This window comes from Petromyzon marinus, chromosome 3 (genome assembly GCF_048934315.1).
Source record: "Petromyzon marinus isolate PM22_M1 ecotype Great Lakes invasive population chromosome 3, UKy_Petmar_22M1.pri1.0, whole genome shotgun sequence".
NCBI classification, from domain to species: Eukaryota; Metazoa; Chordata; class Hyperoartia; order Petromyzontiformes; family Petromyzontidae; genus Petromyzon; species Petromyzon marinus.
Genome location: NC_133669.1, coordinates 18280551 through 18294045, shown reverse-complemented (window position 1 = coordinate 18294045; position 13495 = coordinate 18280551). Strand labels below are relative to the sequence as shown.

The 13495-nt window shown below is 54.7% G+C and overlaps 1 protein-coding gene across 5 annotated transcripts in view; it reads left to right on the top strand.

Moving 5' to 3' along the window:
* Window positions 1–13495, top strand: part of HAGH (hydroxyacylglutathione hydrolase) — a 33991-nt gene that overhangs the window by 17556 nt on the left and 2940 nt on the right. For all 5 annotated transcript variants that reach the window (XR_012929589.1, XR_012929587.1, XM_076052039.1 and 2 more), the window contains exons 2-8: window positions 567–739; window positions 1501–1565; window positions 5938–6055; window positions 6613–6721; window positions 11162–11265; window positions 11888–11989; window positions 13093–13172. Coding sequence is in view for 3 of the 5 variants with exons in the window: in XM_032977488.2 (XP_032833379.2) it covers window positions 567–739; window positions 1501–1565; window positions 5938–6055; window positions 6613–6721; window positions 11162–11265; window positions 11888–11989; window positions 13093–13172 (751 nt within the window). In the remaining 2 variants the exon portion in view is untranslated. The remainder of the gene's footprint in view (window positions 1–566; window positions 740–1500; window positions 1566–5937; window positions 6056–6612; window positions 6722–11161; window positions 11266–11887; window positions 11990–13092; window positions 13173–13495) is intronic.

Sequence of the window (13495 nt, the reverse complement as noted above, 5' to 3'; positions counted from 1 at the left end):
CATAACTACCTCGCTGGTAGAGAGTAAGAGTGTGGATTACTCCTATTACCCTCTCCCTGATAGAGAGTAAGTGTGTGCAGTTACTCGAATTCTATCCCCGATAGTGAGTGTGTGCGCATTGCTCGTATATTTCCCTCCCTGGCAGAGAGAGTTCAGAATCAGAATGTTTATCTATACTGCAAGGATCCCATGAGCTATAAAGATCTTTTTCACAAATGCCCAGTAGGGGGAAGGTCAGAACGTTACAACAACAACCAATACAAAAACACGCTATGAGTGCAAAGTATAGGAACGGTAATCACAAAACATATACAAATATAACTAAACTTTTTATTTTACCAGGTAAAGGCCACTGAGCTATAACCTTTTTCAGAAGCATCCTGGCCACAAATGATAGCTGAACGAAGTGGCTTATCACTGTGGAAAATTCTTAGCAGCCAAATAATCTAACCGCATGTTTCTGAACATTGTATCCATTACTCGTATCACTCTCGCTCCCCTCTCTCTGTGTCTGGCAGAGTGTGACGCTTCTCTCTCCCCCCCCCCCCCTGCCCCGCTCGAGCCAGGAGCCACCGTGTCGGTGCGTCAGAGTGGATCGCTCTCCCGTCGGAGCGGATCGACGAGGCACGGAGCCATGAGGGTGCGCCTCGTCCCCGCGCTGCAGGACAACTTCATGTACCTCCTGGTGGACGAGCGCACGCAGCGCGCTGCCGCCGTCGACCCCGTCGAGCCCGACAAGGTCAGGGGTCAAATTTGATGATGGTTTGGGGGGGGGGGGGGCGGGCCGTGATTTTGGGTTGTAATTTTTGGGGGGTCAAATCCACGCTGCAACTACCGGTGGTCGCGGTAGTGGTTGATGCAATTCAGGGAGTCACGGTGGCAAGATGTTAATTGCCTCGTCTGGTATGCAGGAGGTCGTGGGTTCGACCTTGACACCTGTATATTTGGAGTTTGCGTGTCTATCTCGCCATAGTCGCGTGGATTGTTCTCCGGGTCTTTCGGTTTTCCCCTCCGCGTTTAGAAGCAACGTGAGTATTTGGCTGCTATAAATGTCCACGTGATATAAGCCACTTCGTTGAGCTTTCATTTGTGGCCAATCTGTGGTCGCTTCTGAAAAAGAGCTATATAGCTCAGTGGGCCAAACCTGGTAAGGAAAAAATAGTTTATAATTTAAAATTATTACTTCATTTCAAACTCCGTGAGGAAAAAGTTTGCAATTTAAAAGCAGTCACTTGAACGCTATGAATCTGGACGAGTATGGAAAGTAATATCTACCCTTCAGATATAATCTTTGATTTAAATAAAATCTCGTGTATGAACAGGAGGGAGTTCCTTTTCCTTTGATCTGATCGGGAGATTTCATTACGGAGACACATGCAGTTGGGCTGGCCACCCACACCCTTGTGTGCCACGTTGGACTTCATAGGTGCTCGCTAATAGCACTTGCCCCAACAGTTTGTTGAGGCTATACGGGGAATTTGTGTCGTTGTGCGTGTGCAGATTATTGCGGCTGCTCGGGAAGAGGGTGTGGAGCTCACTACTGTGCTCACCACTCATCATCACTGGTGATACCACACACCGCTCATCACACTCGCCACACATGGCACACACGGACACACACACCCTGCGCACACACCACGCAGAGTGCTGGGTGTAGAGCATGTGTAGGGTGATTGTGTTGCTTACATAGAATACACTGCAACACACGCATATACTGTGCAATACACACACACCCTGCACATAAAGACACACACAGTGATTCACACAGACACACACACAGTGATTCACACAGACACACACACCCTGCACACAAAGATACACACAGTGATTCACACAGACACACACACAGTGATTCACACAGACACACACAGAGTGATTCACACAGACACACACACACAGTGATTCACACAAAGACACACACACAGTGATTCACACAGACACACAACAACCGCCATTCGCCACTAAGTGGCGGTGACGTCACCACGACGTTTGTGCCAGGCTATGTGCACCCTGAGGCCACGTGAAGTGTCGAACGCCCGCTGGCAGGAGGTTACGGGGCAGACCCAGGTGCCACGGGTCGACTGACTTAGATGACTGGCTGATGCACCACCTGTGCCCCCTACTGTGCCAACCTGCTGTGCTTTAGCCACCCGGCGCTCCGCTCGTTGTTCTGAGCATCGCTCCTCCGCCCTCCGTTGTTGTTGGAGGGCGACTACCTCCAACTGCCCAGTAGCATCCTTCACGAGCCTCCTCCACAGAGGCCGATCTTGACACCGCTGGTACCAGTCATCGGCAAGTCCACTCAGCTCCACGTCCTCCTGTACCACATCACTCCATCTCTTCTCTAGCCCGTGCCGCGCCCGCTTAGCCCCCTCAATCCGGCCGAACAAAAGCTGTTTCGGCATGCGGTGGCTGGGCATGCGGGCTGCATGACCCAGCCATCGCAGCCTTGCCCGCCGGAGGAGCTCACTGATAGGACCTTGCCCAGATCTTTCAAGGATTTGTGAGCTCCTCACACAGTCCAGTCTGGTTAAACCCAGGATGGATCATAGGCAGGCTAGCCTAAATGTTTCTAACCGGCGAAGATGTTCCATTAGGGGGGTCCACGTTTCGCAAGCGTAGAGAAGTGAGGGAATGACCGTGGCCGAGAAGACCTGGAGCTTAGTGCGGAGCGACAGACCAGGTAGCTTCCACACAACGTTACGCAAACAATGAAAAGATATTGCCGCTCGACTGATTCGGAGTGAGATCTCTGCTGTTAAACTGGAGCCAGCTATAAGCACACTGCCCAGGTATGGGAAACTCTCCACTCTCTCCACAACTGCCCCATCACCGATTGGGAGTTGTGGGGGTGGAGTGTCCGATGGTACAAAATACCCAGGCAGGTGCTTAGTTTTGGTGGGGCTGATGGTAAGGCCCCACCTCTTAGTGGCATGCTCCAGTCTCAGCAGCAGCGTCTCCAACTCCTCCTCTGACTGAGCAGCTATTGCCAAATCATCAGCATACATAACGTGGTTGAGCAATAGGGAGCCATCCCTTGACCGCACCCGAGCATCGATCAGCCTCCCATTATATCTGTACCATATGGAGATTCCCCCGGTACAGCTATTGAAGGCTTCACGAACTACGTGGTCAAAATAGATGTTAAATAATGTGGGAGCCAGAGGACATCCCTGTCACACCCCAAGGTGTACAGGGAATGGCTGTGACTCCTGGCCACGTAGTTTTACCCGGGCCCGCTCACCATCATGAAGGTCCTTAATGATCGCGAGCAGAGGGTCAGGTACTCCAAAAGCATGAAGAACGACCCAGAGCCCAGGCCTACTGATGGTATCATAGGCCTTGACCAGGTCAATAAAGCAGAGATGTAGGTCTTGTTGGAATTCCCTACACCTCTGCTGTAGGAGACGGACAGAAAATATGGCATCTGTGCAGGACCGCCCTTTCCTGAAACCGCATTGGGGCTCCGCAAGCCTCTCCTCAGTGATTCACACAAACACACACACAGTGATTCACACACACACACAGTGATTCACACATACAGTGATTCACACACACACAGTGATTCACACACACAGTGATTCACACACACACGCACACAGTGATTCACACACACACGCACACAGTGATTCACACACACACACACTGTGATTCACACACACAGTGATTCACACACACACAGTGATTCACACAAACACACACACAGTGATTCACACAAACACACACACAGTGATTCACACACACAGTGATTCACACAAACACACACAGTGATTCACACAGACACACACAGTGATTCACACAAACACACACAGTGATTCACACAAACACACACACACACAGTGACTCACACACACAGTGATTCACACAAACACACACACAGTGATTCACACAAAGACACACAGTGATTCACACAAACACACAGTGATTCACACAAACACACAGTGATTTACACAAACACACAGTGATTTACACAAACACACAGTGATTCACACAAACACACAGTGATTCACACAAACACACACAGTGATTCTCACACACACACACACAGTGATTCACACAAACACACACAGTGATTCACACACACACACAGTGATTCACACACACAGTGATTCACACAGACACACACACAGTGATTCACACACACACACAGTGTTTCACAAACACACACAGTGATTCACACAGACACACACACAGTGATTCACACACAGTGATTCACACAAACACACAGTGATTCACACAAACACACAGTGATTCACACAACACACAGTGATTCACACACAAACACACAGTGATTCACACACAAACACACAGTGATTCACACACAAACACACAGTGATTCACACACAAACACACAGTGATTCACACAAACACACACAGTGATTCACCCAAACACACAGTGATTCACACAAACACACACAGTGATTCACACAAACACACACAGTGATTCACACAAACACACACAGTGATTCACACAGTGATTCACACAAACACACACAGTGATTCACACAAACACACACAGTGATTCACACAAACACACACAGTGATTCACACACACAGTGATTCACACACACAGTGATTCACACACACACAGTGATTCACACACACAGTGATTCACACACACACAGTGATTCACACAGACACACACACAGTGATTCACACACACACACACAGTGATTCACACACACACAGTGATTCACACAGACACACACACAGTGATTCACACACACACAGTGATTCACACAAACACACACACAGTGACACAACAAAGCCTTTAGCAGACTGCAAGTGCTGTTAGCGAGCACCTATTAAGGCCGGCCGGCACGGCACATGAAGGGATGGGTGGCCAGCACCACGCCCGGCCACCTTTGTCTCCCTAGTGGCGATGTTTAAACATCGCACCAGCTACTCAGATAATCGTCACTGCTGCGATGCTTAAACTAGGAACCGAACGCGTGTTGCCGGGTTTTTGCGTAGCGCAGCGCGCTGACCGCTGCACTGCCACTCCGCACACACGCACGCGCTAACACGCACGCGGTAACACGCACGCGCTAACACGCACGCGGTAACACGCACGCGCTAACACGCACGCGGTAACACGCACGCGGTAACACGCACGCGCTAACACCCACGCGCTAACACGCACGCGCTGCACGTGCACGCGCTGCACGTGCACGCGCAACACCTCTCCTAGCATGCGCGTCACGCAAAGCTGCACAAGGGCACGAGCCGCAGCCGTGCGCGCAGCTCCGCTAATGCTGTTTGCTCTCAGTGCCCATCACTATTAACACGACGCTTAGACACAATCAGCAGCATACAACACAATTACTATGCGCCGTGTGCGCGGCGCTCCACTCGCCAATTACAACGTCGATGATTTGCAACGGGCTGCGGGGGTCCGGGCAGGGGGTGAGTGAGCGAGGGGAACGAGGAGGAGGTGAGGGCGGGGGGGGGCACGTGGGGTTAATGGGTTTTAGCGTTAAGGGGGGTGAGCGTTGGGTGACAAGGTGTGGTGGACGGTGAGGGTGCTGCGAGTGTGTGCGGTGGACGTGTGTGGCGAGCGTAGTGGTGCTAGCGTGGCGAGTGTGCGCCGCCGAGGCTGCTGTGAGTGAGTGAGGAGTGTGGGGCAATGTGCGGGAAGTGTGGCGAGTGAGTGGTGAGTAACCCTCGCGCGTGCGTGCGTGCGTGTGTGCGTACGTGCGTGTCTGTGTGCGTGCCTGTGTGTGTGCATGTGCGTGTGTGCCTGTGTGTGTGTGCCTGTGTGTGTGTGTGCCTGCGCGTGTGTGCCTGTGTGTGTGTGTGCCTGCGTGTGTGTGTGCCTGTGTGTGTGTGTGTGTACCTGTGCGTGTGTGCCTGTGTGTGTGTCTGTGCGTGTGTGCCTGTGTGTGCCTGTGTGTGCCTGTGTGTGTGTGCCTGCCTGCGTGCGTGCATGGTGTGAAGGGACCACGCCGGCGGTAATGAGAAGCTGGTTGCCATGGAGCCGGGGCTGACCGTAGTCGGGGGAGACCAGCGAATCGGAGCGCTCACCTCGCACGTCAAGCACGGGGATGAGCTGCAGGTGGGGGTCACACCCCGCTGCATGCCATACTTCACCCCCTGTAGCACCCCCCCCCCCCCCCCCGCCTACTCCACGGCCCCCACTGTGTGAGCGTGGGTGTGCGGTGCCGGCTGAGCCCGCGCGTGTGTCGTGGTGCAGCGGCTGGCACGCCGTGCCAGATTTCAAAGGTGCTCGCTAACAGCGCTTGCCCCCAACAGTCTGTTACAGGCTACGTAGGGGATCTTTGTGTTTTTTGTGTGCGTGTCGCGGTGTGGAGGGGGGGGGGTAGCGCGCTGCGCTACGAACCCGGCGACCCGAGTTAGATTCCCGCTCACGGACATCACCAGTGAAGATTATCTGAACCGGTCTTGGGGCCTCCCCTAGATCGACTCGGTACGAGTATCTGATGCGATGTGTGAACATCGCCACTGGGGAGACAAAGGTGGCCGGGCGTGGTGCTGGCCACCCACCCCCTTCGTGTGCCGTTCCGGCCTTCACAGGTGCTCGCTAACACCTCTTTGCCCCAACAGTCTGTTAAGGCTATTCGGGCGATCCTTGTCTGTGTGTTTACGGTGCAGATTGGCTCCCTGAACGTGCGGTGTCTGTTCACCCCATGCCACACGTCCGGCCACATCTGCTACTTCGTGACCCAGGAGGGGAGCACTGAGCCCCCCGCTCTCTTCACCGGTGAGCGTTACCCCCCCCCCCCACTCCGCCCCCATTACCCTCTTCGCCAGTGAAGGCCCCCCCCCCCGCCCCCTGCCTCATGCAAGGTATTATAACGACACATCGATTCATCTCTCGCAATCGATTCGTCCACAGACTACATCGTGTGTCTGGAGCTGCAACTGTCAATTATCTCTAACCAGTCAACTCGTCCGTCAATTTTCACCAGGCATTCGTTTCGGCCATCCCGGCACGCCAGCCACATCCACGATACCTCTCGATTAATCCAACCTGATTGATCGTCTGTAGGAGGACGCTGTTATGTACAGCAGCGGTCGGTCGCCCACTGGCATCTTCCGAGCCGCACGCTGCTCTTGAATCCACAGCACGCGCGGATCTACCGAAGGGGAATAGCGTAGAAACGCACTATCACTGTAGCAAGGAATAATGAATGTCTCCCGTGCTGTGCCAACAACTGTCTATATATACCCTTTTTAATATATGTACCCTTTATATATACACTTTATATACATACACACTTTATATATGCACACTTTATATATACACACTTTATATAAACACACTTTATTATTTATATTTCCACTTGGCTCTTTGCAGAACTCGTGGGTACTTTTTGACTCTCGGTCTGTCAAAGGTTGGCCACCCCTGATGTATAAGTAATCGTAATCTCATATTTGCATTTACTATGTTCATCGATTCAGCACTTCAGTGAGGCCTTTGTCCAGCATTGGTATAGATCGTGATGATCATGATGATGATGATGAAGATGATGTTGATGTTCCAGATGATAGTCCAGTATTACGGTTTGGGCGAATGGGGCGAGCGGAACACTAGCTAACGGGACGGAAAAGTGCGGAACGGTGCCGAAAGAGACAACAACATCCATCCCTGGAGAGACTCTCACCAGCCACCGTAGGAAGGTGGAATTTCCCACCGCAGGGCCCTCTGGGCTGCGAAATGGGGAGACGAGCACCAGCAGTGCCTCAACGCTCATTTGAACGGGAAATCACTTGGACTTTTGTCGACTTCTCCAAAAGGATCGCGACCACGAAATCCGTCGTAGCTCATCGGATCGTCGCCGCCGCCGCCGCCGCCGCTCCGTTGTGAAATGTCGTCCCGTGTACTGTCTGTCACTCCCACGCTCGCTTTATCTCCAATATGACCACCACCACCACCACCCTCCCCCTACCCCCATTACTCATGTCTAACATCAACGTCAAACATGACGCGCGCACACAGCGCTCATCGTTTGTTTAATGAACCGTTACTTTCATGCGAAATTGCCTCTCTCCGTTTTTGTGTTCAACTCCCGAGCTTCGGGGGGGGGGGGGGGTGGGGGGGTTCTTCCCGCGTCTTATTTTTAATGCCGTGGGCGCGCCCTTTTTTGTTCTCAATCATAATTGCCCTGCCCGTCACGGCGAGCGTCTTCGCTTGTCTGGCTTCCCTTGCCTCGGCAAATAGCGGCGACATTGCGCCGCCGCCCTAACTTAAGTTTTACAAAGCGCTGCAAACGACCGCCGCGCACACCCCGGGTTGACTCGGCTGTCGAGAGCACGCACACACGCGCGCGTCCGTGCGCGTGTGTGCGTGCTCTCGTGCGTGTCTGCGCGTGCGCGCCGAACAAACTACAAACTCCCTTCTGCCGAGGCAAAGCTCGGGGATACGCGCTTTCGACGAGGCTCTTCCTAATTTAAATGTAAATCCAACGAGCGCTGTTTTCTGAGCCGCGCGTGTTGCGTGCTACAGGGTGGCGTTGAGGTTTTGGGTTTGTAAACGTTCGGAGGCCGTTTACGCGACGCTCTTTTTAAGGGGCGGGCGGGAGAGAACCGGCCGAAATTTAAGCCCCCCGGCCCCGCTTCCATATTTTGGCAGATGACGGTGATGATGGTTCCCGCCGGGGCCTGCACCTCGATTAGTGCGGTTGGCTACGTACGGCGCGAAAGAAGTTCAACAGACCATACGTACATACGTAGATCGCGGCTGATGATTTACTCTTCAAGAGGGTCGCTGCTGCTGCTGCTGCTGCTCCTGAATATTTTGCAAATGCAATTATCTTGGACGGTGGTGTGAATGTACCAGATGTAGGCCTGCACGTAACGTACCACGGGGTTTCTGAGCACCGCGCTAAGAGCCTCGGGAGCCGACCTCCGAACTCCAATTCCCGTCCCCATGGATGACGTCGTTGGCGAGTGATACACGAACCAGGCCTAGCTCCCAACCCCCCCCCCCCATCCTTCGCCAATGCACGGCGAATCGCCTTGCCTGCTGAAGTAAAGTATGGTTGACCCCCCCCCCACGCCCCCACACGGCTGGGGGGGGGGGTCACCCCCCGGCGAGGTGGCGGTGCTGCTTCACTCCTCCACTCTCCGCTCTCGAGATTCTGAACTGCTAAACTAAAAAACTACTTTTTATTTTAGCAGATAGGGACCCGCTGAACTATGTAGCTCTCTTTATCCACGCCGCGACCTGGGTATCGCAAATGATAGCTCGACGAAGTGGCTTGTCGCGTGGAAATTTCGAGCGGTCGTCGAAATTACTCCGAACGCGTGACGTTGATTCTCAGTGCAGAGGGAGAAACCGGATGACCCGGAGAACAATCCACGTGACCACCGGGAGAGAGACGCAAACCCCAAATATACAGGGCGTCAGGGTCGGGATGGAACCCGTCGATCGACCTGTATACCAAGCAAAGGAGTTAACATCTCGCGGCACCACCACACTTGTACTTCCCAGAGATACTCGCTGGCTCATTGTCTTCAAGTAAAATCCCCCTCCTCCACTCGCCTGTTCCGTGAGCCCCCCCCACCCCCCGGCCCCAATGTCGTTGTCGAGGGCCTCCCCACTTGTTCACTTGCGTGCAGGTACCAGGCTAGGTGGACATCTGTCTCCCCGTCTCCACATCCACCTGTCTCATTGTCTCCCCGTCTCCACATCCACCTGTCTCCCTGTCTCCCCATCGCCCAGTCTCCACATCTACCTATCTCATTCTCCCCGTCTCCACATCCACCTGTCTCATTGTCTCCCTATCTCCACATCCACCTGTCTCATTGTCTCCCTGTCTCCACATCCACGTGTCTCATTGTCTCCCCGTCGCCCTGTCTCCACATCCACCTGTCTCATTGTCTCCCTGTCTCCACATCCACGTGTCTCATTGTCTCCCCGTCGCCCTGTCTCCACATCCACGTGTCTCATTGTCTCCCCGTCGCCCTGTCTCCACATCCACCTGTCTCCCTGTCTCCCTATCTCCACATCCACCTGTCTCCACATCCACGTGTCTCCCTGTCTCCACATCCACCTGTCGTCTCTCTGGCTCCCCATCTCGCTATCTTCTCGTCGCCGCCCCATCTCCTTATCTCGCTGCCTGCGTGTTGTGCGAGCGCGCGAGTCTTCCGCGGGTTAATCTCAGTTTACGATCAAGTGGGAGCCCGCTGAGAATCTGAGCTCACCCCCGCCCTCTTCGAGGGAAAACCTGGCTTCACAAAAGCGTTATAGTGCACGTACGATTAAAAGGTCATAAACAGGCGCGACGGACGATGGAGTAAAAATATGAACCCGCTAGGGTGTGTGTGTGTGCGCCCAGGGTGTGTGTGTGTGTGTGCGCCCAGGGTGTGTGTGTGTGTGTGTGCCCAGGGTGTGTGTGTGTGTGTGTGCGCGCCCAGTGTGTGTGTGTGTGTGTGCGTGCCCAGGGTGTGTGTGTGTGTGTGTGCGTGCCCAGGGTGTGTGTGTGTGTGTGTGCGTGCCCAGGGTGTGTGTGTGTGTGTGTGCGTGCCCAGGGTGTGTGTGTGTGTGTGTGTGCGCCCAGGGTGTGTGTGTGTGTGTGTGTGCGCCCAGGGTGTGTGTGTGTGTGTGCGCCCAGGGTGTGTGTGTGTGTGTGTGCGCCCAGGGTGTGTGTGTGTGTGTGCGCCCAGGGTGGGTGTGTGTGTGTGTGTGCGCCCAGGGTGTGTGTGTGTGCGCGCTTCTTTGTAAGTTTTGTTTGGGGAGTGGCGGTGCGATGGTTTAGCGCACTGTGTAACAAACCCCGGCAAACCGGGTTCGATTCCCGCTCGCGGCCATCACCAGTGACTGTTATCTGAACCGGTCCTGGGCCTCCTCCCTTAGGTCGACTCGGCCTCAAATGCGTACCTGGTGCGGTGTGTAAATATCGCCACGAGGGAGACAAAGGCGGCCGGGCGTGGTGCTGGCCAACCAGCCCCCCTCGTGTGCCGTGCCGACCTTCATAGGGTGCTCGTTAACAGCACTTGCCCCAACAGTCTGTTCAGGCTATACGGGGGATCTGTGTCTCTGTGCAGGTGTGCGCGTCCGTGTGCCCCACGGCTTTCATCGGTGCTCCGCTAACAGCACTTGTCCTCAACAGTTTTGTCAAGGCGATACGGTGGTGGGGGGGGGGGGGGGTGAGGGGATGTCTTTGTCTTAATCTGTCCCCCCCCCCCCCCGCGGCAGGAGACACGCTGTTCGTGGGGGGCTGCGGCCGCTTCTTCGAGGGCACCCCTCGGGAGATGTTTGCGGCGCTCGTCGAGGTGTTGGGGGCCCTGCCCCCCGAGTCGGTACGCCCCCCTCTCATCTCTCCGCGTCTCTACGCTCCGGCCGTCGGGGGGCGGGGGGGGGTCTCCGACGACGAAAACAAAAAAATCTTTACAATTGGGCCCTCCGTCTTCCGAGTGAACGCATTTGGCAATCTCTCACGAGTCAAGTAGTCTGCTTAAATTAACTCTGCCTCGCTGGTTTTCTCTGTTATCGACTGGCGTGCGTGCGTGCGTGTGCGTACGTGGTTGTGCGTGTGCATTGTGTGTGTGTGTGTGTGCGTGGTTGTGCGTGTGCATTGTGTGTGTGTGTGTGCGCCTGTGTCTGTGTGGGGAGCGGTTGTGTAGCGGCTAGCGCGCTGCGCTATGAACCCGGCGAGTTTGATTCCCGCTCACGGCCAACAGCGGTGACGATTATCTGTACCGGTCATGGGCCTCCCCTAAATCGACTTGGCCTCAAATGAGTACCTGGTGCGGTGTGTAAACATCGCCACTGGGGAGACAAAGGCGGCCGGGCGTGGTGTTGGCCACCCACCCCCTCGTGTGCCGTGCCGGCCTTCATAGGTGCTCGCTAACAGCACTTGCCCCATCAGTCTGTTAAGGCTACACGGGGGGGGCCCTTTGTCATTGTTTTTTTTTACCACAGCGAGTGTACTGCGGACATGAGTACACGGTGAACAACCTGAAGTTCGCGCGGCACGTGGAGCCCGGGAACTCCGCGGTGCTGGAGAAGCTGGCTTGGGCAACGGTGCGTCTCCTCCAGCCCCCCTCCTTCACCCAGCCCCCCACCCCCCAGCCCGCCCACTACCCACTAGCCCCCTCCCAAGTGTGGTAGCGCGAGGGTGATAGCCTGTGTATTGGAGGAGAGTGCGCTTGTGTGTGTGTGTACGTGTGTGTGTGTACGTGTGTGTGTGTGTACGAGTGTGTGTACGTGTGTGTGTGTGTACGTGTGTGTTTGTGTGGGGAGCGGTAGTGCCGCGGTTAGCACGCTGCGCTATGAACCCGGCGACCCAAGTTCGATCCCCGCTCACGGCCAACAGCAGGTGCTGCTCGCTAACAGCACTTGCCACAACAGTCTGTTAAGGCTATACAGGGCGTATATGTTTTTTTTTGGTGTGTTTGTGGCGGAGGCTCGTGAAGGACACTACTGAGCAGTTGAAGGCAGTCGCCCTCCCAATAACAACGGAGGGCAAGAGGAGTGACGCTCACAACAACGAGTGGAACGCCGGGCGGCTAAAATGCAGCGAGTTGGCACAGTAGGGGCGGCGCAGCTGGTGCATCTGCCAGTCATCTCGGTCAATCAACCCATGGCACCCTGGGTCTGTCCCATCACGTCCTGCCAGCAGCGAGCCTTCGACACTTCACGTGGCCTCGGAGTGCACCTGGCCTGGCACAAGCGTCGTGGTGACGTCACCAGCTGTTGATGTTGTTGTGTTTGTGCGAGTTGAGTGTTCCCCACGGTGGGGCCCGATGGTAAGGAAGTGTGAACAAATGGCCATAGTGTCCTGTTAAGTAAGTTGAGTTGACCGCGGGTGAGTTGACCGCGGGTGAGTTGACCGCGGTTGAGTTGACCACGGGTGAGTTGACCGCGGGTCAGTTGACTGTGTGTGTTGACCGCCGGTGAGTTGACCGCGGGTGAATTGACCGCGTCTTAGTTGACGTGTGAGTTTACTGTGTGTGTTGACCGCGGGTGAGTTGACCGTGTCTTGGTTGACGTGTGAGTTTACCGTGTGTGTTGACCGCGGGTGAGTTGACCGCCGGTGAGTTGACCGCGGGTGTGTTGACCGCGGGTGAGTTGACCGCCGGTGAGTTGACGTGTGAATTTACCGTGTGTGTTGACCGTGGCTGCAGGAGCGTCAAGCGAGGGGTGAGCCCACTGTGCCCTCCTGCATCGGCGATGAGTTCACCTTTAACCCCTTTATGCGCGTGAGGTAAGAGGCGAGTTCCCATTGTGGTGCACGTGGTGGATATAGGTCTCACGTAGACAGACATAACCGGAAACCCGCGTTCCTCATAACTGGAAACCCGCGTTCCTCATAACCGGAAACGCGCGTTCCTCATAACCGGAAACGCGCGTTAATCATAACCGGAAACGCGCGTTCCTCATAACTGGAAAATCGCGTTCCTCATAACCGGAAAATCGCGTTCCTCATAACTGGAAAATCGCGTTCCTCATAACCGGAAAATCGCGTTCCTCATAACCGGAAAATTGCGTTCCTCATAACCGGAAAAACGCGTTCCTCATAACCGGAAA